The sequence below is a fragment of the Trachurus japonicus genome, chromosome 5, assembly GCF_045865225.1.
Source record: "Trachurus japonicus isolate A0001 chromosome 5, Traja_1.0".
NCBI classification, from domain to species: Eukaryota; Metazoa; Chordata; class Actinopteri; order Carangiformes; family Carangidae; genus Trachurus; species Trachurus japonicus.
Window position 1 is genome coordinate 35,491,580 of NC_140911.1, and position 22,161 is coordinate 35,513,740.

At 40.9% G+C, this 22,161-nt stretch overlaps 2 protein-coding genes across 3 annotated transcripts; both read right to left on the reverse strand.

The window, feature by feature from the left end:
• Positions 1-2,269: 2,269 nt before the first annotated feature.
• On the reverse strand, positions 2,270-6,332 carry LOC146988068 (elastase-1-like). 2 transcript variants are annotated; one of them, XM_085777711.1, is made up of 8 exons: positions 6,288-6,332; positions 6,070-6,173; positions 5,438-5,538; positions 5,008-5,133; positions 4,217-4,353; positions 3,935-4,077; positions 2,463-2,612; positions 2,270-2,369 (listed from the first exon to the last, which is right to left on the reverse strand). In XM_085777711.1, exons 1-8 carry the CDS (start codon positions 6,325-6,327, stop codon positions 2,358-2,360), a joined length of 813 nt encoding a protein of 270 aa, XP_085633837.1. In that variant the 5' UTR covers positions 6,328-6,332; the 3' UTR covers positions 2,270-2,357. The 2 variants fall into 2 exon arrangements, with proteins under 2 accessions (XP_085633837.1, XP_085633835.1); XM_085777709.1 differs by lacking the exon at positions 2,270-2,369 and having other exon boundaries at positions 2,445-2,612.
• Positions 6,333-11,963: 5,631 nt separating this feature from the next.
• LOC146988069 (elastase-1-like) lies at positions 11,964-14,319 on the reverse strand. Its single transcript, XM_085777712.1, has 8 exons — positions 14,275-14,319; positions 13,935-14,032; positions 13,683-13,783; positions 13,137-13,262; positions 12,851-12,987; positions 12,617-12,759; positions 12,244-12,393; positions 11,964-12,090 (listed from the first exon to the last, which is right to left on the reverse strand). Exons 1-8 carry the CDS (start codon positions 14,312-14,314, stop codon positions 12,079-12,081), a joined length of 807 nt encoding a protein of 268 aa, XP_085633838.1. The 5' UTR covers positions 14,315-14,319; the 3' UTR covers positions 11,964-12,078.
• Between the last annotated feature and the right edge of the window lie 7,842 nt (positions 14,320-22,161).

The following is a 22,161-nucleotide window of genomic DNA, read 5'->3' on the forward strand; positions in this document are numbered from 1 at the left end:
CAACAAAATGTTTCACACACAAACAGGCGCGGACATACACACACACTCAGAAGAAGAAAAAAAACTCAGACAATATGGCACTGTTTGCCATCTGACCAGTGAGTCAGTCTCTCTGACATGGGTTACTTCTCAGGAGCTGCTGTAACACAAGTGATTTACTGGGTCACGAAAACAGGAGCATAGGAGGCAAGGTTCTCAAGAAGTATCTGTCTGTCTGTCTGTCTGTCTGTCTGTCTGTCTGTCTGTCTGTCTGTCTGTCTGTCTGTCTGTCTGTCTGTCTAAAATAATTCTGACCCTGCCAAACATAACCTGGAAGCAGATCATTAGGAATGACATAATATCAGGGGCGGGTCTTTCATGGTGGCACAAGGGGGCACATGCCCCCCCGACAATCTAATTGGCCACTCTGTGTGCCCCCCCACAATGGTCATTGACCTGAGGTAATGTGAATCACTGTGTAAAGCTCTTTAACACTGCTATATTTACTCTAGGCTCTTAATCAACTCTTTACAGAAAACATCCTATAGTGTTCTGTATAGTAAATATAGAAAATGGTGTAATAAAAGATTGTTATTGTTCTGAATTTCACCATTTGAGTAATGCTTGTTCTGGTTATTCTGCATACACTGACCAACTGTTACACAAAACACTGAGATGTTTATTGTACAGAGTTGAGCTCTAACTACTGGGTAAGAGTATGTCTGTTATTGATGTTCACATTTATTGTTTTAATTTATTGTGTTACTTTTTCCGCTAACACTTCTTATTTACAAGATAGAGTTGGTTATTGATTGACAAATGGGAAATAAAAAGGTCACAGACATCTTCCTTACAAGGTGAAAGATTCAATGTGGCCAGTAAAAGCAAGATGAAGACGTGTGTAACTGTACAATATGAACATTCAGCAGAGCAATCAGTGGCAGCCTTCATTTGTGTTACTGTACCCCTGTGCCCCCCCCACCAGAAAATACTCTGGACCCGCCCCTGATGACATTAACTAACTTCCTCAAAGCTTTCGGAGCTGTCAGCAGTCGCTGCTTGGTGCGTGTCAGGCCTTGCAGATGATCATAAATTCAATATGCATACCTCATACTATGTAAGTGTAGGACTTGTGCTGTAGTAAGCGATACAGGCTGTTCTCTCCCTTACAACGCAGATGTTTTCCATCTCATGCTTATCTCCCCCAGTCAAGGCTGGTGTTAGTTTTTTTTTTTTTTGGTGTGTGTGTGTGTGTGTGTGTGTGTGTGTGTGTGTGTGTGTGTGTGTGTGTGTGTGTGTGTGTGTGTGTGTGTGTGTGTGTGTGTGTGTGTGTCCACTGTCCACTTTCTTTTTATATTGTTTTTCATCCAAGTGGCAGTTCATCTTTTATGACAGCTTGAGCTATTTTTTATTTTTATTTTTTTCCCGTGGCAATTGTTTGATGTGGAACCGTCTTGTCCAGATTATAGCGATTTCAATGTGTTACTTTTTGTCATGAATAAGGCATCTATCATAGAAGTGGTATACAGTTAGTATTCTGCATTTGCAGTTCAGGAGTGTTTTTGCTGTGGGGTTCCTGTTGACGCTGTGATCTCCTCTCACAGTCCACTAACAGACTCCAGCCTCCCCAGGGACCGAGCCACAGGGAACAGAGCATGGAGAATAGAACGACTATAAAACACTGGACAGAGCAGTTAAACATCTGAATGCAAATCTATGACACTGAATAGAAATTTGCATGTGGGGCATGACTGAAAGATTAATGTCACACACTGCTGTGCACATTATGTCCAATTTACTGTTATTTAATTTAACTCAATCAAGCCAGCCTATCAGTTTGTTGTTGTTTACTTTGTCATGTGTTGATATGAATTATTCATCAGCAGTTGACATTGTAAGTGGAGTACAAGGGCATTCAATATTTTGCTTTTGATTGGATTATTTATTATTATTCATTTATTTTACATGCTCTTCTTGGCGGTTTTGGAGCCTCTTTCCATCAGTTGATGTTAACTCATTTTTATGGCTTTGAAACTTTACAGTTATTAAAGTCTTATCACATGTGATTTTCCACCGCTTTAATGAAAGTAATATTTAATAAATCTTGCCTGTAGCAGTTCTCTTCATTTAAAAAAATCTATTTAGTTGCTAAAGGTCATCTCACACAAATATCTGGATAGACATACAGTTGGTAATTTTTTTTTGCAGAACCACTCATGCAATCTAAATCACATTTCCCTACTTATGGCTGACCAGTGTCTGGAGAAAAAAAAATGACACAAGGCAAATGCACATTATAGGATGTTTTATTCTGATAGAGTCGGACAGAAGCAGAGATGAATCCAGAGTCCTCGTCGCCATGGAGATCATTGTTCTCCTTAACCCATGATCTGATAAAGTAAGGATAAAATAAATCATTATAGAACACTTTTTTCTGCAAATAGCATGATTGTCTGACGTATGTGTTAGTGGTGAATACTGACGCTGTTCATCCAGCTGATGTAGGCAGAGGCACGGGTGAAGACGGTGGGCTTCCTGTAGGCGTTGCAGCCGGAGGAGGACACGAAGCTGGTCACACCGTGGACAACCCAACGGCCGCCAACGCTGCAGTTCAGGGGGCCGCCAGAGTCACCCTGGATTCAGAGAAAACACCACAGCACAGTCAGATCTCAGAACCAATGACTGATGGCTTTATTTCTGCAGTTGGAAAAATAGCTCCTTCTTCAAAGAGCAACATGTTCCCACTAGCTTCTCGTATCCCCTTTTAATCTCACACTGCCTTGAGCAAGTTTGTGCAGAACATGAGTTTGCAAGACTTTGACACTTTGTGCAGCTTAAGCAATAGCCCGGATCTTTGTTCCTGACTTATGCCCCTGCTGATGCAGCAAGTAATCCCACATGTGTCCTCCAAAATATCTTCCTTGACAGGAAAGGGTCAGGCTTTAGCTCAGTGGGGGACATTCAATCTCACTTTGTTATGGTGGAGTGGGACTGAAATCTGACAAGTTCTTTCCAGCGTTTGTCCCAGCTCCTGCTTATATCCACACATAATTCCTGCAGTCCATGTTTTTAGGAGACAACTAAAGGAATGAACTGAATTCAAACTCTGAGCTGGGGGGAATAAAATAAAATAACAGAATAACTTTCAAACAAGAATTTTGTTGTAATGAATTGCATTTTAAATCCTTTAAGGTCTGTTATTAATATTAAGAGGAAGGTTGCTAGGCTGTGAAAGATTGTTTTTGCCTTTCTTTTTGAAGCTTATATATCCAAATGTGTTTCTTATTAATAACTTGATTATAATGATTCATAAAGCATAATTAAATACTTGATTGATCACTAATAAAGCTACAAGTTGCAACTACTACCACTAACTAGAGATGCATCGATCCGATACCCGGATCGGATGTCAGCTCCGATATTGACTAATTAGCTGGATCGGATATCTGATGAATGAGGCCGATCCAGCATTCCGATCCAGTCATTTCTTTTCTATTAATATCATACACAGCAATACAGTTACAGCAATCTAGTGTTATTTATTTCTTTTTGCTGCTAATGTACACTTTTTTATTTGTTAATAAATAATATTAAGTACATTTATATGTGTTTATTTGTTACCTTTTTTCTTAACAAGGCTAAATGTTTCTGTCAAGCCTGATGAGTTCACTCACATGGCAAGGTATACGGTTCATTCATTCAACAGTAGTATCGGATTGGTAGCCTATCTGTATCGGCCAATACGCTCAGCCCAGGTATCGATATCGGATTGAATCGGAAAAAACTGGATCGGTGCATCTCTAATTACAACCCTTGATAAAGGGTGGCAATTTAGGTACTGAAATACTATGGATACCGTCTCCAAGTCCTGGGTTCAGTTGTGCAGATGATACTGTAACTGCAGAGAATGTGAGAATAGATTGTATGATAAAGTCCTAAGATCTCTTAGACTCACCTGGCAACCAGACTCACTGCCGCCACCGGCACAGACCATGGTGTCCTTCACGGTGCTGCCCCACCATCCGTAGCTAGTGCAGGTCTTGTGGTCAACAGAGGGCAGGGAGGCCTGCTTCAGCTGGGCAGACAGCTGACCTCCAGCTGGAGGCAACATGAGAGCTGTGTTTAAGCTTCTGAAAGCTCGATCATGCCTTATACTGCACATACGGTAGCTCTCTTACTGGATGTAAACACCAAACTCTCTAATTCATCATCTACTGTATCATTAAGCCACACTTACTCTGTGTGCGTCCCCATCCGGTGATGTAGCAGGGGTTGTTGTGGGGCAGGATCTGACCAGAGGGAGGCAGAGCGCCGAGCTGGACGTAGTTGTTCAGAGTAGCATCAGAGGACAGACGCAGGAGAGCGATGTCATACCTGAGGGTCAGAGGTCAGTGAGTTATAATGTTTCCCCTGTGTCTACAGAAGCGTGTTGTAATTGACTTTTTTCTTAAGAGAGGCTATTGTCTGCCTTTTGAATAAAGTGGTTTCGGGCAAACTAATGGTTATCTCATTATTAATTAATCTGCAGATTAGATTTTCTAGCCTAATCTACTAATTGCTTTGTTCATTGTTGTTTCTTAAAGCCAGAGGTGGATCTATAATCCGTCTGCTTTGTCTGATCCTCTCTTGGTACAAAACTCAAAAATATTCCTTTTACAGCAGCAAATCCTAATGTCTGTGAAGCTGTGGAACACACTGACAATTTGGCAACAATTTAGGCAATAAACTGATTATCAATAGCTTCCAATTAATTTTCTGCCAGTTGACAAATGTAAAGTTTAATTTAGAGACAGAATTAGAGTTGCAGCTCTAATTAAGTTTGGACTGTATGATTCGTTGTGTTTCACAATTCATGCTCAGAGTAAAGTCCAATAAGGATTTTACGCTCAGCAAAAATCAAACTGACACTGACAATACATTTAGATGTAATATCCACATTTTTCGTGTAACTACATGCTTTCAACATGTATCAGTATTTGTTCATTTTGTATACAGAGGTGAGTTAGACTTGGTGCAGTAACAACTTACCCTCCAGCAACGTTGTTGGAGTTCCACCTGGGGTGAATGTGGACACGGCTCACGCTCATGAACTGTTCTCTGCCCTCATTGGTGTTGATGTTGTGATCTCCCAGAACAACACGCCAAGTCCTGGAGCTGTCAACATAAAAGAAAGAACATTTTCATCCTTCCGCTGGCAGGTAGCCTACTTGTCTCTGAATGGACATCTGTTGAAAATCAATATTTTACACGGGGCATATGTTTTGTGTGGAATTGTCACTGGATGTTTGATCGTTGATTTAAAACAGTAGCTGAAATACAACCGGTTTTATCTACATCCACAGTGTCTCAGCTATGCTCACAGCAGGAAATGTTACTGTTCAGCTCAGTCAGCACCATGTTTCTACTTCATCCAGATTCCTGTTAGATTTAGACTTCTGTGATGCACTAAAGCTCTCACCGGTCCACACAGTGCGCAGCAGTCATGACCCATCCTCTCTTGATCAGGGTTCCTCCACAGGTGTGGTGGAACCTGGAGCCAGATTTGTACTGGAGAGAGATCTGATGAAATAAGGACAGACAGTATTAACAAGGGGACAGCTTTACATGTGTGTGATTACACACAAAAATAGTGTCCAAGATATTATGGAACATAAGGGCACAGAGCGGTTGTTATGCTGTAATAAGCACCCCTGCTGCGAAAAGCAACCTTAACTAAAACCCCAACTTATCATCACTACAAGCAAACCTTAAGGGCTGCTTTTCATGGCAGGGGTGCTTGTTATGGCACAGTACAAGAAAGAAAACAGAGCCCAGAGAATTTCTCATTGTATTATTGCTATCTTTACACTAAACTTCTTCTCTTTTTTTTGGCTAAATCAGAGACTGTACAGACCCCACACCTTCAAATCACTAAAAACACACGTTATTAAACTGGCTTTTAATCTGTAAACTGTTCTTTTACTGTACCCTCTTTTCATTTTATGTCTTTTTTTTTTAACCTTAAGCACTTGTAAAAGCGCGTTATAAATAAAATGTATTATTATTATAAATCGTTCATCTTGAGCCTGCTGCTGCTGTTGAGCACTGTACCTGCCAGGGCCAGGAGTTGGGTCTGGCCACTTCTCCTCCTACAACTCTCTCCTCCACACTGTCATCCTCGAGGTACCTGGGCTGGGGCTCCAGCTCAGCCAGCACTGAGAAACACAGAAGCACGGGCAGCACATCAGTCACATATCATCTGGTCAAGTGTGTTAGGAAGAGGCGGGAATGTGCAGAATTTCAAGAGTGAGGAACAATCAAATTTTTACCGAGGGCTGCAAGAGAGGTCAACACAAGAAACCTGAGCATGTCTGCAGTCTCCTGAAGTTCTGCACTGGAGAATTCTGTCTGATTCTCTTTTTATACCCTCTGGGCCCCTTGTCCTCATTTTGTCTTTTTGCGTGTGTGTGTGTGTGAGTTTGGTTTGTTCAGTGCCAGCATGCCCACCTGTGTCTGTCTCACCGTTATCACTATCACATAATATGCAGAATTACTGACTCAGCTAAGAGATCTTTTTTTTTTTTTCCACTAGCACTGGCCTCGTAGTCCGGCATAAGATTGTCTTATACTGTATACTCTAGGTCTCTGTCTGTTTTTCATTACAAAACCTCTACCTGAAATATTTGATCTTTTTCTATAAGCCTCAGTCCTCATAACTCAGTTATATTCCTCTGGCTCAATATCGCAATACACAAATTTGCCTCAAGCTGCTTTACAGTCTGTACAGCATTTGTCACCCTCCATCCCCTACCCTCCAGTTATTGTTTGCTGCGTTAAGGGCAACTTGCTGCTTGCCAAAGATAGAAAGAGGCTGAAAACAGTGCGCACAAATACATTCTGACATTTTCCTAAAGTGCACCTCTGCAGTTAAAACCCATCTTGACATGCATTTTACTCCACAGTGTCAGTGTGTATACGACTTTGTTCTCTTTCTGGCTGTCAAATGGAGGCGATCAACCACTGGGATCTGTCAGGGGGGGAAAAATACCATTTTTTTAATTTTATTTTAAGAAATGATATAGTGCTCCAGCACTAAGAGAAAGAATCTTGCAGTTTCTGAATGTGATTTCTGAAACGTTTTAGCTGCACCATATGCTGCTTTAATTTCCTGAAAGTGCTCTTGCATCTACAGTACAGTATATTTGTGTTTTTTGTAAGTGCGTCTTACACAAACTGGAGTGGCTGGAAAGAAATGTAATAGTTTTAGACAATGAAAGTACACAGCACATGAGGGTTATATGGGATTACTTTCATGTGTGATGACTTGGGCTGGTTGAGGGGATCAGGCTGTGTCACACACAGTATGCCATGCATGGATCCACAGCATGCTTTGAAAGGGGGCACAGAGTCATGATACATAAAAAATGAGCGAGAGCGAGCACTATCACAGAAACTCACAGTCAGGTCAAAGCTGATCTAAAGTCAACAGCAGGTTGTTTAAGCTGGACAGACAGCTGAGCTCCACATAGGGTAGAAGGGAACATAGCGAGAGGAAGGACAGTAATGGGATTATGAACTGTACATATCTGTACATGTCACAAGTTGATTAATATAGATCAAGATCATGTTTAAAGCCCCAGGCTAAAATACAGTGTTCCACTTAAAGCCTTTGATAAGTATTCATGAGCCCTGTGGATGTGATATTACATATTCTGCATATGTCCCAGTGTTGTTGCATAGTAGAAAGAGTTCCTGCAGCTTACTTTAGTCTAAGGGGACATGGACAATTGAGGAGAATGTAAATTGTATAAATATATATAAAACATGATTTTGATTTAAAAACAGATTCATTTTTACCGACACATATTCAAATGCAGGATATTTGCTCTGTGCAACAGGCACAATATTGAGTTTTATTTTAAAATCTGTATGCCAGACTTATCATGGCCTCAGGAAGTAGACATTTAGGTAGACAGTGCTGTTCTCTGCTGCAGATACCGAGCGCACATCCTGCAGCTGCTGAGCCACACTCAGACAGCTCATCAATGACACGCTGTAGGCTACAACCTGACTTCTGTTATCTGCTCCTCTCCGACAAGACCCACAGCAGGTGAGTATTACTGTGCCTGTGTCCCACAGAAGGCTGCCTCGCAGTAAAAACCTACTGGATGTGTCTGTCATGTCATTTTTTTCTATCATATAAAACAAAAAAATCAACTAATCTAAGGGAATATGTTGCCAGTTTGGGAAGTGTCCTCATTCACTTTCTTGTAAAGAAAAGCACCTAAAAAAAACAAAAAAAACCTCCCTACCTGCACAGTGGTCTCTATGTTATGTTTCATTTGACAAAGCTGGTGTCAAAATGAAAAATTCAACATCTTACAGGGGAACAGCACCTTCCTGTCAACAAGAAATTATCTGGCAAACAATTCTCAGTTTTACACTTTGGTTTTCATGTGGCTTTAATGGAACTCCTCAATTGCTGCCTGTGTGTAAACACCTGTGTGGAGGTAAGAAACCCATTAAGTGAGTCTTTCTTAGAAGGATCTTTTATCACATACTGTTCATCTTGGAACTGAAAAAAGAACAATTGCACTACTGTTTCTCCGATTAAATGCAACTGTGAATTTAAACATGTGATAAACAAAGGGCCTGTTAGTATGCAGAGGATGTTCTAGTGTGAGATTTCTTTATTTCGGCTTTAAAGAATGTAGTTAGAAACATCCATTACAGCAATCCTAGAGTAATAAAAGTATAGCTGTGTGAGCACATAACCAATACCCAGCACATTCACATAAATGATATAGCCTCCCCTTAGGCCCTGTTTTAGTCTTATTTATGGAGGATACTGCAGCGTTTCAAGGTCGAAATGAAACATTCAATAAAATAAGCTTGTAAGATTTAACATACAAAAGTGAGGGAATAGGAAGTCAGAGGAGAAAAGGAAGCACTGACCTAAAACACAATGAAGACACTATTCTTTTGCCTCTTTATTACACAGTGAAGATACATATAAAGTATCTTGAAATCCTCCTGTCAGAGTGTTCAGTCAGTCTGTCTGGGATTTTGATTGTAAGCACAGCTGTGACACATGTGTGGTTCTCACTGAAGGGAGACACTTATCATGCGTGTACTACAGCTACTCACTCACTGCAGCTTTTTTTCTTCTGAAATGTCACAAAACCACCAGAGAGGCAACAGAAAAGGGTAACAAAAACCTTTTGTTTATTAAACACCGCACTTTCTGACGGATGAAAAAAAGAAAAGTTAGAGGACAAAACTTCAATTTGAAAAATAACAAAAGACAAAATACTGCAAAATGACTGTCAGCATTTACTCACGGTGGCTGAGTAGACAGAGCTCAGAAATAGAATACATTTGCATTATGTCAAAAACACAAAAGTCTATCCTCATGTCCCTGGTACAGCCCCTCGGTGCACCATCTGCTCGGCTGTGAATCAAGTCCCGTCTCTGTCGCATAGAGAACTTGCTGATTAAGGAAATTGTGGCATAAAGCAGTGGTTTGTAGGGTGTTTATCCAAATGAAAAGATTTGACTTTGATGGTGGAGTGTGATGCATCATATAGCATTTGTCTGTGTCTGTTGAAAAACCACTTGAGAAATGGTCTAAAACACAAATATTGATTTTTTTTAAAAAGTTTTTTTATTGATAGGCCTGAACAGGCAAACGGGTTGCAAAATCAGCTCAATTCAGAGTTGTTTCTGTTGCAAGACTATAATCCATTTCAAGAGATATTTATGACCTGGAAAATGAAAAAAAAATGTTTGATGTAATATGTAATAATCTTTGTAACAGCTCCTTTCATTTACAGTGTGTTCACATTAGTGACCATGTTAATCAGTGTTATGTGACAGAGACGTGGGTGAAGATAGTGAGCTTCACATACCATCATTATGCATCACCATGCAGGGAAGAGGGCCACCAAAGTCACCTTATAAAACACAAACACAAGAATTGATCCGCATAAACAAATACATTACCATAAACTAGAAAAGAGATGAAAGGCATACTGTTTTAGATGTTTAGATTCTTACCCATTCAAATGTATTCTGTATCATTGCACAACAACCTCATACATAGGCTACAGTAGACATAAAGTAACACAAACAGAAAGTCTTCTCAGCGACAAGAACAAGGCATCCTGCAACTGATGGTCTTGACCTGCTGATCTCAATCATTAACTACACAGGGACAAAGGAATGGAGCTAAGTTCACCAAAGTGTGCTGAGGAGAGCTGTGTGGTCACACTAAATACACTGATTTGTTAAGGATTTAAATAAACTTTTGATTAAATTATTTTCAGCATCCTCACTTTGTCACAAGTGGCTAAAACCTGTACTGTATCTATGAATATAGTAGCTATCCCACTACATGTAAGCATCTAAGTAGAACAGACAGAGATTCATATTATTCAGGTGTAATCCTGCATTTTTATTGAGTATTTAATTGTGTTTGGCAGGTCCAGTTTTTTTTGTTTTTTTGTTTTTTTTTTATCTGTGTATTCAATATTTTTATATCATTCACACCAGCAGACTCACACTACGCTCTCAGCACCTCCCCTGGCACAGACCATGGTGGTCTACAGTGCTGCTCCACCAGCCAGCTGGTGCAGGTCTGGTGGTCTTTTGTTGTCAAATACTAGGCCTACTTCAGAAATACTTCTGAGGGGATTGTTTTTTTCTTGAGCTACAATTTTTATATTTTATACAGATATACAGTACCCACCTGTTCACATTCACCAAACAATTAGATGAGCAGACGGACACCACTCATAGCTATGGTGAGTGTGTTAGCCTAGCTTAGCACAAAGACAGGAAAGTCAGCATGGTCCTCTCTGAAAATATTAATAAAATACACAACATGAGCATAGGTCATCTTGTTTAACCTGGGGCGGCAGTGGCTCAGGTGGTAGAGCGGGTCGTCCAATGATCAGAGGGTTGACGGTTCGAATCCCTCTGTCCCGGTTGCTGCCGTAGTGTCCTTGGGCAAGACACCTTACCCACCCTGCTCCTGATGGGTCATGGTTGGCGCCTTGCATGGCAGCTTCCGCCATCAGTGTGTGAATGTGTGTGTGAATGGGTGAATGTGATGTACTGTGAAGCGCTATATAGACCATTTACCATAACCCATCTAAACTCAAAAGTGTGAAAATGATAAGGCATTTTCATACCTTTGGGTAGCATTAGGATAGCTGTTTCAGCCTATGTTCCTTGTCTTTGTGCTTTGGCCTTTGCTTTACATCTAATGCACATGAGAGTGGTATCAATATTCTTGTCTAATTCATACAGTAGCTAAAATGGAAAAAAGCATTAAACCTTAAAACAATTTAATGCAGCATACTTTTGGAGGTGACAGAATAGTGGAGTATTTGACTGAAATTAGCCTAGGCCTACTTAAAGACCAAATTGGGAGACATGATGCAAACCTATACCTGTTTTGGCTCCATCTGACACCTGCAGTGAACTGTGAGGAGGAAAAGGATCTTGCAACTTTGTTTTGTGCCTGGTGTAACTGCACCTGCCAGGGCTATGAGCTGAGATAAGGCACTTCATCACCTCCCACAACCTTTCCTAGTGCTGCTGTTTGTGTAGTTAGTCTGAAGCTCCAACTCAACCAGCACTGAGGCACAAGAGGAAACTCATCAAAACACCAGTGATCAGGGTTTCCTTTTGTGGAAATAACTGCGTCTGTGTGTTTTATCACAAGCCAGGAAAACATTTTCTATCAGGCTGTTATTTACTGTGCTGTTTTGAAATGTCTTACCTGTGGCTGTGAGAGTGGTGAGGAGCCAACACACAAAAGCACATCTGCAACTCGTCTCTGTTCTCTCAGAACCTGAGCTGACCTGAGCTTGGCTGTGGTCAGTCATGCACCTGTTGTCTGTCTCAGGCTTTATCACAGTGTGAAAACACGCTGCCACATCACAGCCTTGGTTGCATAAACTTTCAGATAAAAAGATGAGTCATGATACAAACTTTGATCAAATGTTTTTCTTTATTTTCAGAAAATGAAGGCCAGACAAGTGAAGACAGTAGATGGAAACATGGTTGAATACAGTTTCTGTCTTCCTATCCTGCCACATGGACAACATCATTTGCTTAGGCCATGATCTGGAAAAGAAAAGCAGTGATCAGACATCTTATAAAACCTACATGATATCACCAGAATAATATACCATATCCATTCTATCTTCCCTTGATTGATGAGTTCTGTAATAGGTTTTTCTAGCACTTATCATAAATGTGCATATCACTCATACTAACCGAGTCCATCCATTCGATGTAGGCAGACACACGGGTGAAGACGGTGGGCTTCTTGGGATAATTGCATCCATAACCAGACACAAAGCTGGCAATACCATGGACATAGTATTTTCCATCAACCATGCAGTTCAGAGGTCCACCAGAGTCACCCTGAGAGGAATTCAATGAAAGAAAGCATCTTCAGTATCATGGATATAATGATTCAGCGGTGCATTTAAAACCAGTTGACCACTTTTATTGTGGATTAAATTGTTCTTTTTTTCCCTAATATCATTTTATCCTGCTACTTCATTGGCTTGGCACAAGTACAAGTAAAATGACATCTATGGCTTTATATTTTTCAGTTTTCTGTTTTACATCAGTGCAGACTCACATTGCATCCAGCCTCAGCAGCTCCACCACCACAGACCATGGTGGTCTTGACAGTGCCGCCCCACCAGTCAGAGCTAGAGCAGGTCTTGTGGTCGACAAGGGGGAGGTAGGCCTGCTTGAGCTGGGCAGACAGGCTGCCACCAGCTAGACACGGAGAGACAGGAAAGATATGTTGAGCTTTATGGAAAGGACCCAGCCACAGTTTGTGCCCAGAGGGATCATGCTGTCAACTCACTGGAAGTGCGTCCCCATCCGGTGATGTAGCAGAGATTGTTGTGGGGCAGAATCTGGCCAGAGGGGGGCAGAGAACCCAGCTGGGCGTAGGAGTTCAGGGTGGCATCAGAGGATAGGCGCAGCAGGGCGATGTCGAATCTGAGGTAGAGATCCGTATTACAGTAAACAGGAGGAAAGATACAACGCTTCCAGGGAAGACACATTCTTAATCGTACCAGTTAAAAATCACCAAAAACATTGGTAGCCCCCCCATAAGGTATGAAAAATAATCATCATACACTCCTCACCCCTGAGACAATCTGCTGGCGTCCCATCTAGGGTGGATGTAGACATTTTCAACGTCCATGATCTGCTCCCTGCCACTCACGCTGTTCAGGTCATGTTCACCAATAATGACACGCCAAGTCCTGGGGCTGTAAAAAGCAAAGTGAAACGCAACAGTCAGATATTAGATACAGCTGTGATTCAAATAAACTAATGGCAGGTCAGTTTGAGCCTTATCAATTCTTATTACAGTAAACTAAAGAAGGTAAATAAATAACACCAATAATTGGCTTCTTGCTTTATTTTTGTGGAGACTTTTCTTCTCGTCTTTCTTTTCTTTCTAGTCAAATAAATGAAATCCCCTTCACAATGTGACAGTTATAAATGAGGTTGTGAGTTGCGTCCTGATGCTGGCGACATTTAAAACACTGAAATAAATCATGGCTGAGTTTCAAGATAAGAGTAAGCAATGCATTTTGAACAAATGCCATTATTTCTTTTTTTTTTTTAATCAAAGCCTTCATGGCCAGAGGATACTGAGTGTGTGCAGTGGTTAATCATTATGATACCTGTCCACACAGTGAGCTGCAGTCATAACCCAGCCTCTCTCAATCAGGGTTCCTCCGCATGTGTGGTAGAATCTGCTGCCAGATTTGTACTGAAGAGAGATCTGAGGGGGGAAAGAGATATTAGTATGTATGAAAAATAAAACCAACTTAATTCACAGTCGATGAACGATATAGTTTTTGTGCTGAAATCATCCACATGCTTAAATATAAATGTAACTCTTATAAACACTATGTGTCACAGCAGAAGGTTACCTGCCAGGGCCAGGAGTTGGGTCTGGCCACCTCACCTCCCACAACCCTTTCAACGCTGTCCTCTAGGTACCTGGGCTGGGGCTCCAGCTCAGCCAGCACTGAGAAAAAACAAGTAGATTAAAATAGGGGTTTGATTCATATGTGGTTTACCAGAAACCTTACAATATTATTTACTTTCCACCACAGACAGAGGAGAGAGAAATGAAATAGATCACATAATCTGCAGCTCCTGTGTCTCGACTAAACTAACACAGAGTGACTGACTGATGACAGAGAGAGTAACTGATAGACTGACAGACAAAGATCAATAATGAATGATTGTATGGCAGTGTGCTCTTACCAATGGCTGCGAGGCTTGTCAACAACAAAAACCTGAGCATGTCTGCAGTGTGTCTGAAAGTTTCTGCGAGGAATGAATGTCTCTTTCTTTCTTTTATACCACAGCCTGGCCTTCAGCTGCTGTGGAAAAGTGTGTATGTACTTTCCACTGCAACACAAGTCAGGTGTGCACCTGTGGTTTGTCTCACACTGTGTTATCACAGTCGCTTGCCACACACTTCCTGTTCTGACCAGCAAAAATGGTTGGGAAGGACACAAGTGTTTCTTTCTTTTTTCTTTTTGGGCACACAAAATCCATGTTTCCAACAACATGTTTTGGCAACTCTCACAAAACATACTGTGTGGCTACTTTAGCCTACCTGTGTATCTGTATTGTACAATGACAAACAACTTTGTCCTTGAACATACAACTATTCTTCCCACCCAGAGTTTTTAAAATGGGGCTTTTCAGTGAATTTGTTTAAATACAGAAAATCACATTTGTTGTTACTCTCCAATTTGAGACCTTAAAATGAGTTTTCTGATGAAATAGACTGCAAGTTTTTGTGAATATTTGCATCAGAAAATAATGACATGTCCATGTGAACTGGCGTGCTTTATGTAGTCTGGAAAAACACATTTCCATGTCTTTAATGTATCCTAATGGAAAATAAATGTTTTTACTTCAGTGTTAGGCCATGTTTGCCAGGTTTCTTCTCGTGTAATTAAGAGAAGTCAGCTGGCTCACTATAGCACAGTAGAACTCTCTTAGTGCATTTCAAGGACCTTAGAAACATTAGATTATTGAAAGAAAGATTATTGTGATGTTGTTGATCTTTCTTCTCTTTCAGCATAAAAATGTGACCAAAAAAACAGCACAAAGTCAGTTCAGCAGTTCAAGAGAGGGACTATATAATATCTTTATAGCAGTTTATGTTTGACACCGAATAATAGGCTACATGATTTTCATACAGGACAGGACAGTGTCACAGCTCGCCACTTGAGGGGGCTAAAGACTAACAAACACAGAATCTCGACTTTGAGACATATCTGAAGGTAAAAATGTGTCATCTCTTCACTTCACAGGAGACTGACAGATGACAGCCAGCCCTGGGATTTCCATTTTCAAGAACATACAAATCCATTTTAAATTTGTTGCAGATTTTGGTCTAGTACTAAAATGCGATATGCAAACACATTTGAAGACAAAGTTAAGATCTACATTCCCCACTGGTGAGATTTAAATCCTGGTGTGAGAACTAAGTTAGGGAAGATTTCTCTCCTCTACTTTGCTCTGACCTCTTTGACACTGAGCAGCACAATCACAGATGGATTACTTTATGATGACACTAATTCTCTGAGTAAAATGTATGTATTAATACTTTTTAAAAGCCATTTAGTCATTCTTAACTGGTCACGCTAATATTTCCAACAATAGCTTTCTGGACAATGAGCAGGCCTGTGATGTGTCTGGCTTTTATAAAACAGTCCTTAATTAGACAGAAAGTCATTAAAACTGTATGGATTTGGGATTATTGCCTTATCAGGCTATTACAGAGATAGCTGCACTGACTGGTAATTGAGCTGGCCCCTTGACACACAGGGAAAAGGTCCTAATGCTGCGAGACTTCCTGATCAACAGGGGCTCCACAGTTTTCACTGTTCTCTCATAGAGCATCTTTGTCCCCTCCGAACTCCTCGTGCACCCCCGCCCCCCCCCCCCCACCACCACCACCACCCCACCCTTTTCTTGCAGAGGCATAAATCAAATGGGGAGATCAAAGACAGGAAGTGCTGGGGATGTGTTAATTAAAGATGTTTGTTCTTGATACAGCTTCCTCTCGTTAATGAACAGTCGATTTGGTTCCCATAAAGATGTCTCACGCACACGGGCAGGAAATTGAGGTTCCAAAAAAAAAAAAAAATTAATGGGATGCATTGATTGGGGCTGTGATAGGGAGTCAGACGGGGTTATCATGGGGTAACTGTTGATTATGTCAATGTGACACCATTTGAAAAGTTCAAATTGTTGTCAGAGTGGAGCTTCAAAATTCAAACTCCACTGTCAGAAGCTAATGGTGCTGCTGGTTCATAGTCATTCACTCCAGCAAGCTCTGATATTCACGCTGTTTATACAACAAATGTCGAGCTTATTGTGAGGAACAGTATGTGACCACACAGAACCCAAGGGCGCTCTGAGAAGCACATGCGATAGTCTGAGATATTTGCAGATACCAATGTTAGCAGAGGAGGTTGTGTTCTTCATTTTTTGTGTTCTTGTTTCATTCTACTTCATTTGTTGCTTTTCATCTGCACCTGCAAATCAGAATTGATTGGGGTTTTTTTGCCACTCATCACACACTGACACACTATAACACCTAAAATTCATACAGTGACTGTGTTAACAAACTGCTCACTTGATGAGTGAAGGTCACAAATGTTTTTTTTGTTGTTTTTTTTTTAGCTTATTCTGTTTTCCTCTCCACCAACTCCAGAGGGGAAAAAACCTGGCTCTTTACCTTTTAAACGCACCACTAAGTTCACAGGTTAGTGCAACACTTTCCCTCTCTGCCATTCATGGCCGGTGAGGTGGTGTTCAGTGGGGTTTTAGAGCTCTTACACAGAAAACAGCTGCCTGCTGCAGCTACAAGCAGTGAGTGAGCCATCATCTGCAGGCAGAAAAATACACAACACAATGATCTTAGCAATAGGAAACACTCTGACACTGTAGAGTTGATGGCGACTGTTGACTTCAGTGATGATTGTGAGTTTTATCACTGTGACCGAGCCATTTCCCATGAAACTCGGCCAGTGAATTAGATAATATTGACAGGTGCAGTTTTAAGCTGAGCAAACATTGAATCGTTTTGGGTACAGAATAACAGTTTGGAATTGCACCACTTCTAACCATTCATCTGAGGAGGAAGTTCAAAGATATCATTTTAATATATTTTTTCTGGGCTTTTTGACAGACCGGAAATTTTGAGGGAAGTCATTGGTCTCTGAATTGTTATTTTTGGTAACTTACAATGGAAACCTTTGTATTGCTTTCTTTCTTCATGGGCCAACAGGAATCCAAGACTGTCTTAGAGAAAAATATTCACGACCGCCCACAGTCCTTGATGGGTATTTAGATTGTTCCAGTTGCAAACACCAAAGAGGTACTATGGGGAAATCTGATTTCAACATACCAGATGTACTTTTCCTGATCTCTTGTATTATTCTCCCCCTGACCCCAGAAGTACAAATGCTACTTCTCCTTTCGTCTCGTTGAGGCTGTGGTGTTATTTTTCAGTAAAATACTTTGTTTATATGGAGTTGCAGAGCTAAATTACTGCACGCCATGGCAGTAATCTACACACAGTCCACAGGGACCGACAGTGTATTAGCACTTTTCCCTGCTGGCTGAGGAAATGTGTTGGGATGCATCAATGCTGCCATGCGTCCTGCTGTGTGACAGCAGAGAAACTGATCCACTGAGCTGTTTGCAACCTTTAATTGCAATTATATCACAGTGAAAACAATCAATACATCCCAGTACAACACCCCACAATCCCTGCCCGATCTTTCTCTCTCTGTCTCTCTCTGAGGGAGATACACTACACCACATAACCTTCCCTCTCATGTTCCTTCCTTTTGTTCCAGTCCACCTTCCTCTATATATTAGGTTTAAAAAAAAAAAGGTGCCATACGGGAAGTGGGGTGATGCCGTATATGGAGGGGGCAGGGATGAAGAGGATGGTCAGTCTTGGAGAAAGATGATCTGCTGTGGCTACGAGTGCAGATTGATCCTGTAGAGTACTGTTCATCCATCTCCGTCCTCCAGTGGCTGCTGCTGCTGCTTTCACCTCTAGCTGCTTGCCCGTTCCCTCTGCACTGTTTCCCCCTTCTGCCTCGGTCTCAGCTGCCGCCGTGCTGCTGGGTCCTGGCCCTAGGCTGCAGCAGTGATAGGGTCTAGTGGAGTGGAAAAGGAGGCTGCTGCTCCAAGCCTCCCTCACCGGGTTGATAGAAGGACGTAGAAAGGTAATTAAAAACTGCCCTACCATGTTGCTTCATCCTTGTCACACCATGTGCGCCAATGGTTGGGTTGTTAGATGGCTCGGAAAATCCGATATCTATACTCTTCAGCTGGAAATGCTAATTAAAATTCCCAATTGAAAAGTATCACCCAACAAGAAATAAAAGAGTAAGTGAGGAAGGAAGAGCATCTATAGTGATATAATGATACTGTATCAGCGTTACATGGAAATCTAATTAAAACAACCACATACAACATCAATGGGAGCTCATGCAGCTGTTTAGTGAAAGATGTTATTCATTGCACTGCACATTCATACCTGTCACTGGCTGTCAACATAATTATTCCCTGAAGGAAAGGGAAGAAAATAACTATATGTCAATTAGCACAATTAAAGCGAGCGAGAGAGCGTCAATCACTTTGAATAAGTGTGCTGTGATAACAGTAAGTTGTTAATTTTTGGACTGATGTGTCACTGTAAGAATTGCCCGATTCTTTCATAAAAATTAACAAGTGTTTTTCCCCCACAGTGTAATGAGCCATCAAAGGTATCATCAAGTCAGATGTGATACAGTGATGGTGGAATTGGACCGTTTGATGTCTGAAGATGAGTTGAACAACAAAATTCTGACACTAAGCATTCGTCTGATTTCCAAATCTATTGCATATTCTGTCAATCACTTCTTTACCACTGACAGTTGGAAGCACAGAAAGACAGAGAATGCAATCTCACAGCTTCACTGGTCTGTGCAATATTACTTTCACGCATGACTACTGTCTACATTATGAGAGGAAGTTAGAGTGGAGAAAATTAACTTGGACCTCAATGATTTTGAATAGTCAAAAGAAAAGGGAAGTTAGGATAGCGGCTGAATGGATGGCCACATTGTTGCGCTTGTTACATAATACACATCATCAAAAGATGCCGTGGATGTTATACATAATCATCGTTGTAATAAAATAAAAAGAAATGTCTTGGCAAGTTTTATATTCAGACCATTGCATTTTAAAAGATTTGGATTTATAGTTTCATATAAAGTCTATGGCTACATCAAGAAAAGCTTCAGTTTTAATGAGATCGGGCCATTTAACTTGCGTCAAAGCCTGGAGTAAATGGACCATATTCACTCAAATTACATATAACACTTTTGGGTGTAGGAAACTTGAATAATCAGTCTGGTTTCAGTGAAGAAACATGCTGATCCAGTCTTAATAGTAGTGCAGGGCTTTACTCATGACTTGGATCTGTATTTCATTCTGTACTACAGAGCTAACAGTGTGAGTTAAAGCTATTGATTGAGGCCCATGTGGCAAAGCAGCTGCTTGGTAAATCATAGAGAAAGAATCTCAGAATGACTGTGTCAAAAACGTTCCCTGTGTCTCCCTCATACCTTGCTGCTGAGCAAATAAATAAATACATTTTTTTACCATTTGAAATATTCCTGTTGCATTTTACATATGAATTTTTAATATAGTTCAAATTTTAATCAAAATCAATGTGAACTCATTCACAATAAGTACCCATATAAGCACTCTTCATGGTCAGCAGTAAAAAGTAATTGCTGGCGATTTAATTTTCAATTATCTCTTCAATGAAAACGAATTCCTTTCATGTCATATTATCGACTAGGTGCCCATTTTGCTAAGCCCATATCTCATACATGCAGTGGCACAATGCAATTACTTCTGCCTACCTCGCATGTATAGCATGGTACTGTGCAGCCGACCACCAATGAAATACACAAAGACAAAAACTGGCTGTTGGGTGCTAGAGTCAAGCCTGTGAATATTTAATTACTTGTTAATGAATAGAAGTCATTAGGATTAATTCCTCCTTAAAGGCTAATTTAAATATTCTTCTGCACCCATCAGGAGAGCAGAGGTTGGTGTGCAAGGGACTGAGGTTGAGTTCCCATGCTGTCCCTTAATAGGGCTTCAGCTGTGGACAATAGCCAATCACTCAAAACTATGCAGCAGTAATGAGCTCACAAGTCATCACCAAATACGCAATTAGCAGCCATTCTGGGCAGTTTGTTTTGCTTATAAGTAATAAGTAACAAAGACAAAGCGCAAGCATTGCCTCACCCCCTAAAATATAAAACTTATATGTAGCTGTGTTGTTCTAACCGTCAGCGTTGAAAGAGGATTTGCCTGCGAGCCAAAATACTGGCAACAGCACATTAACTGAAACATTTCACTGGTTTTGCTTTGGTGCCCCGATTTGTTTAAATGTCAACAGAGTAAGTGTAAAATAAGTGTAAATGTCTCGCATTACCGGCTCTCCAAATATCTCATGACACTCATCTTGGATTGAGCCCGAGGCTGTGAGCGTACAAAGTTTGTTTTTGATGATCATTTTGAAACTTTTCTTCCAGGGGCAGAGAATCAATCTTTCAGCAGAGAGACCTGATGCTGTATTGAACTGGAGACACGGATGAATAACCCATGTTCAGACCCAATCAACCACTCTAACAGGGATAGAATAGCAGTGGTGAGATGACACTGCCTCCTCATCCACAAATTGCATTCTACCATGCCCTTCATCTGTGCCATCCAGACACTGATATCAAAGTGATTTCAGATACTATAATGGTAAGGCCTTTTAGTAATAACTCCGAGTTCCAACTTGGAGTAGTCACTGAATGGACACATGTCAGACTTGAGAGTCAAAGAATTGATGGCTATTTTCTACCTTTGTAATGGTCACCCTATCATCTGGTGTGTGAATTATTTCTAAAGGCAATCCCCCCAAGGTCCTGACTTTGCAATTGCCAACATGAAAAATAGATGCATGGAGGGTTGTAAACTTTCTGCTGAGCATTAGGCTGGCATGATTTGCTCTGGAAACACCTATAGTAGGTGCATAATAATAGGTTACAGTTCCAGAGAAGTAGAGAAGAATTACCCTTTCGGAGTTTCACACAGATAAGTATAACATCACTTGAGGGAGGAGGCCTTTTGGTGAACTGCATCACAAAGAGCTCAACTGGGGGTATCGAGGCTTGCACTTGATGGATCCCCCCTTCTTTCAATAAAGACGTCCTTGGCTGATAATGATCATTACCCACTCGGGTAGTGAGCATTTGTTTGGGCTGGAACCTGTAGATTTTCATTATTAGATCTCTTAGAACAACCATCTGTTTATGGAGACCTTGTCTGTCACCCTTTTGATGATGTCATGCTTTGGACCAGTGCCAAGACAACAGTTGCTTGGAAGCAGACTCTGGGTGTGGGCTTGAAACCGACTCAAATCATCAGGGTCAAGAGCCTCTTGCTCCCTCTGTGTCCTGCTTGCCCAACGATAACTAAAGAGACTTGTCAATGGGACCCCGGAGTGTATTCACATTCCCTGCCAGCTCCCTCTGAGTTGGTTGGCACACCACGTAGCCTTGGCCAAAGTAGAAGCCCGTCTGCATGGAGCGAGCTGAAAGGAAGGAGGACACAAGAGAGACGAGAGGATGGACTGGATTATCTTCCCTTGTGTATTTTACCCACACCACTACTGGTGTAATCCAAATGAAATATTAAAGGAGACTGGACCTCACAAAATGTTACGTAGACAAATCTCTTGTTTACCATGTGCCAGCATGAAATAGTCTTCCATGTAAGTGCTCTATCATTCTGCTACATACTGTGAACACACAGATTACTATTCAAACAGTTGACTAATATAGGTACTGATAAATGGTGATGTGATGTTATTCATTAACACATGAGCGAATTAAAACTTAATTCTTCTTTATTTAGAGTGTCCATATTTTCAAAACCCTAACCGGACATGTTAACCATGATATTTATTTATTATCTATCTTATCATATCATAGCCTACTTGGTGTTTCAAATATTTTTATTGTGAAGCAGACAGTATATCAAAAAATACACCCGGTTTAT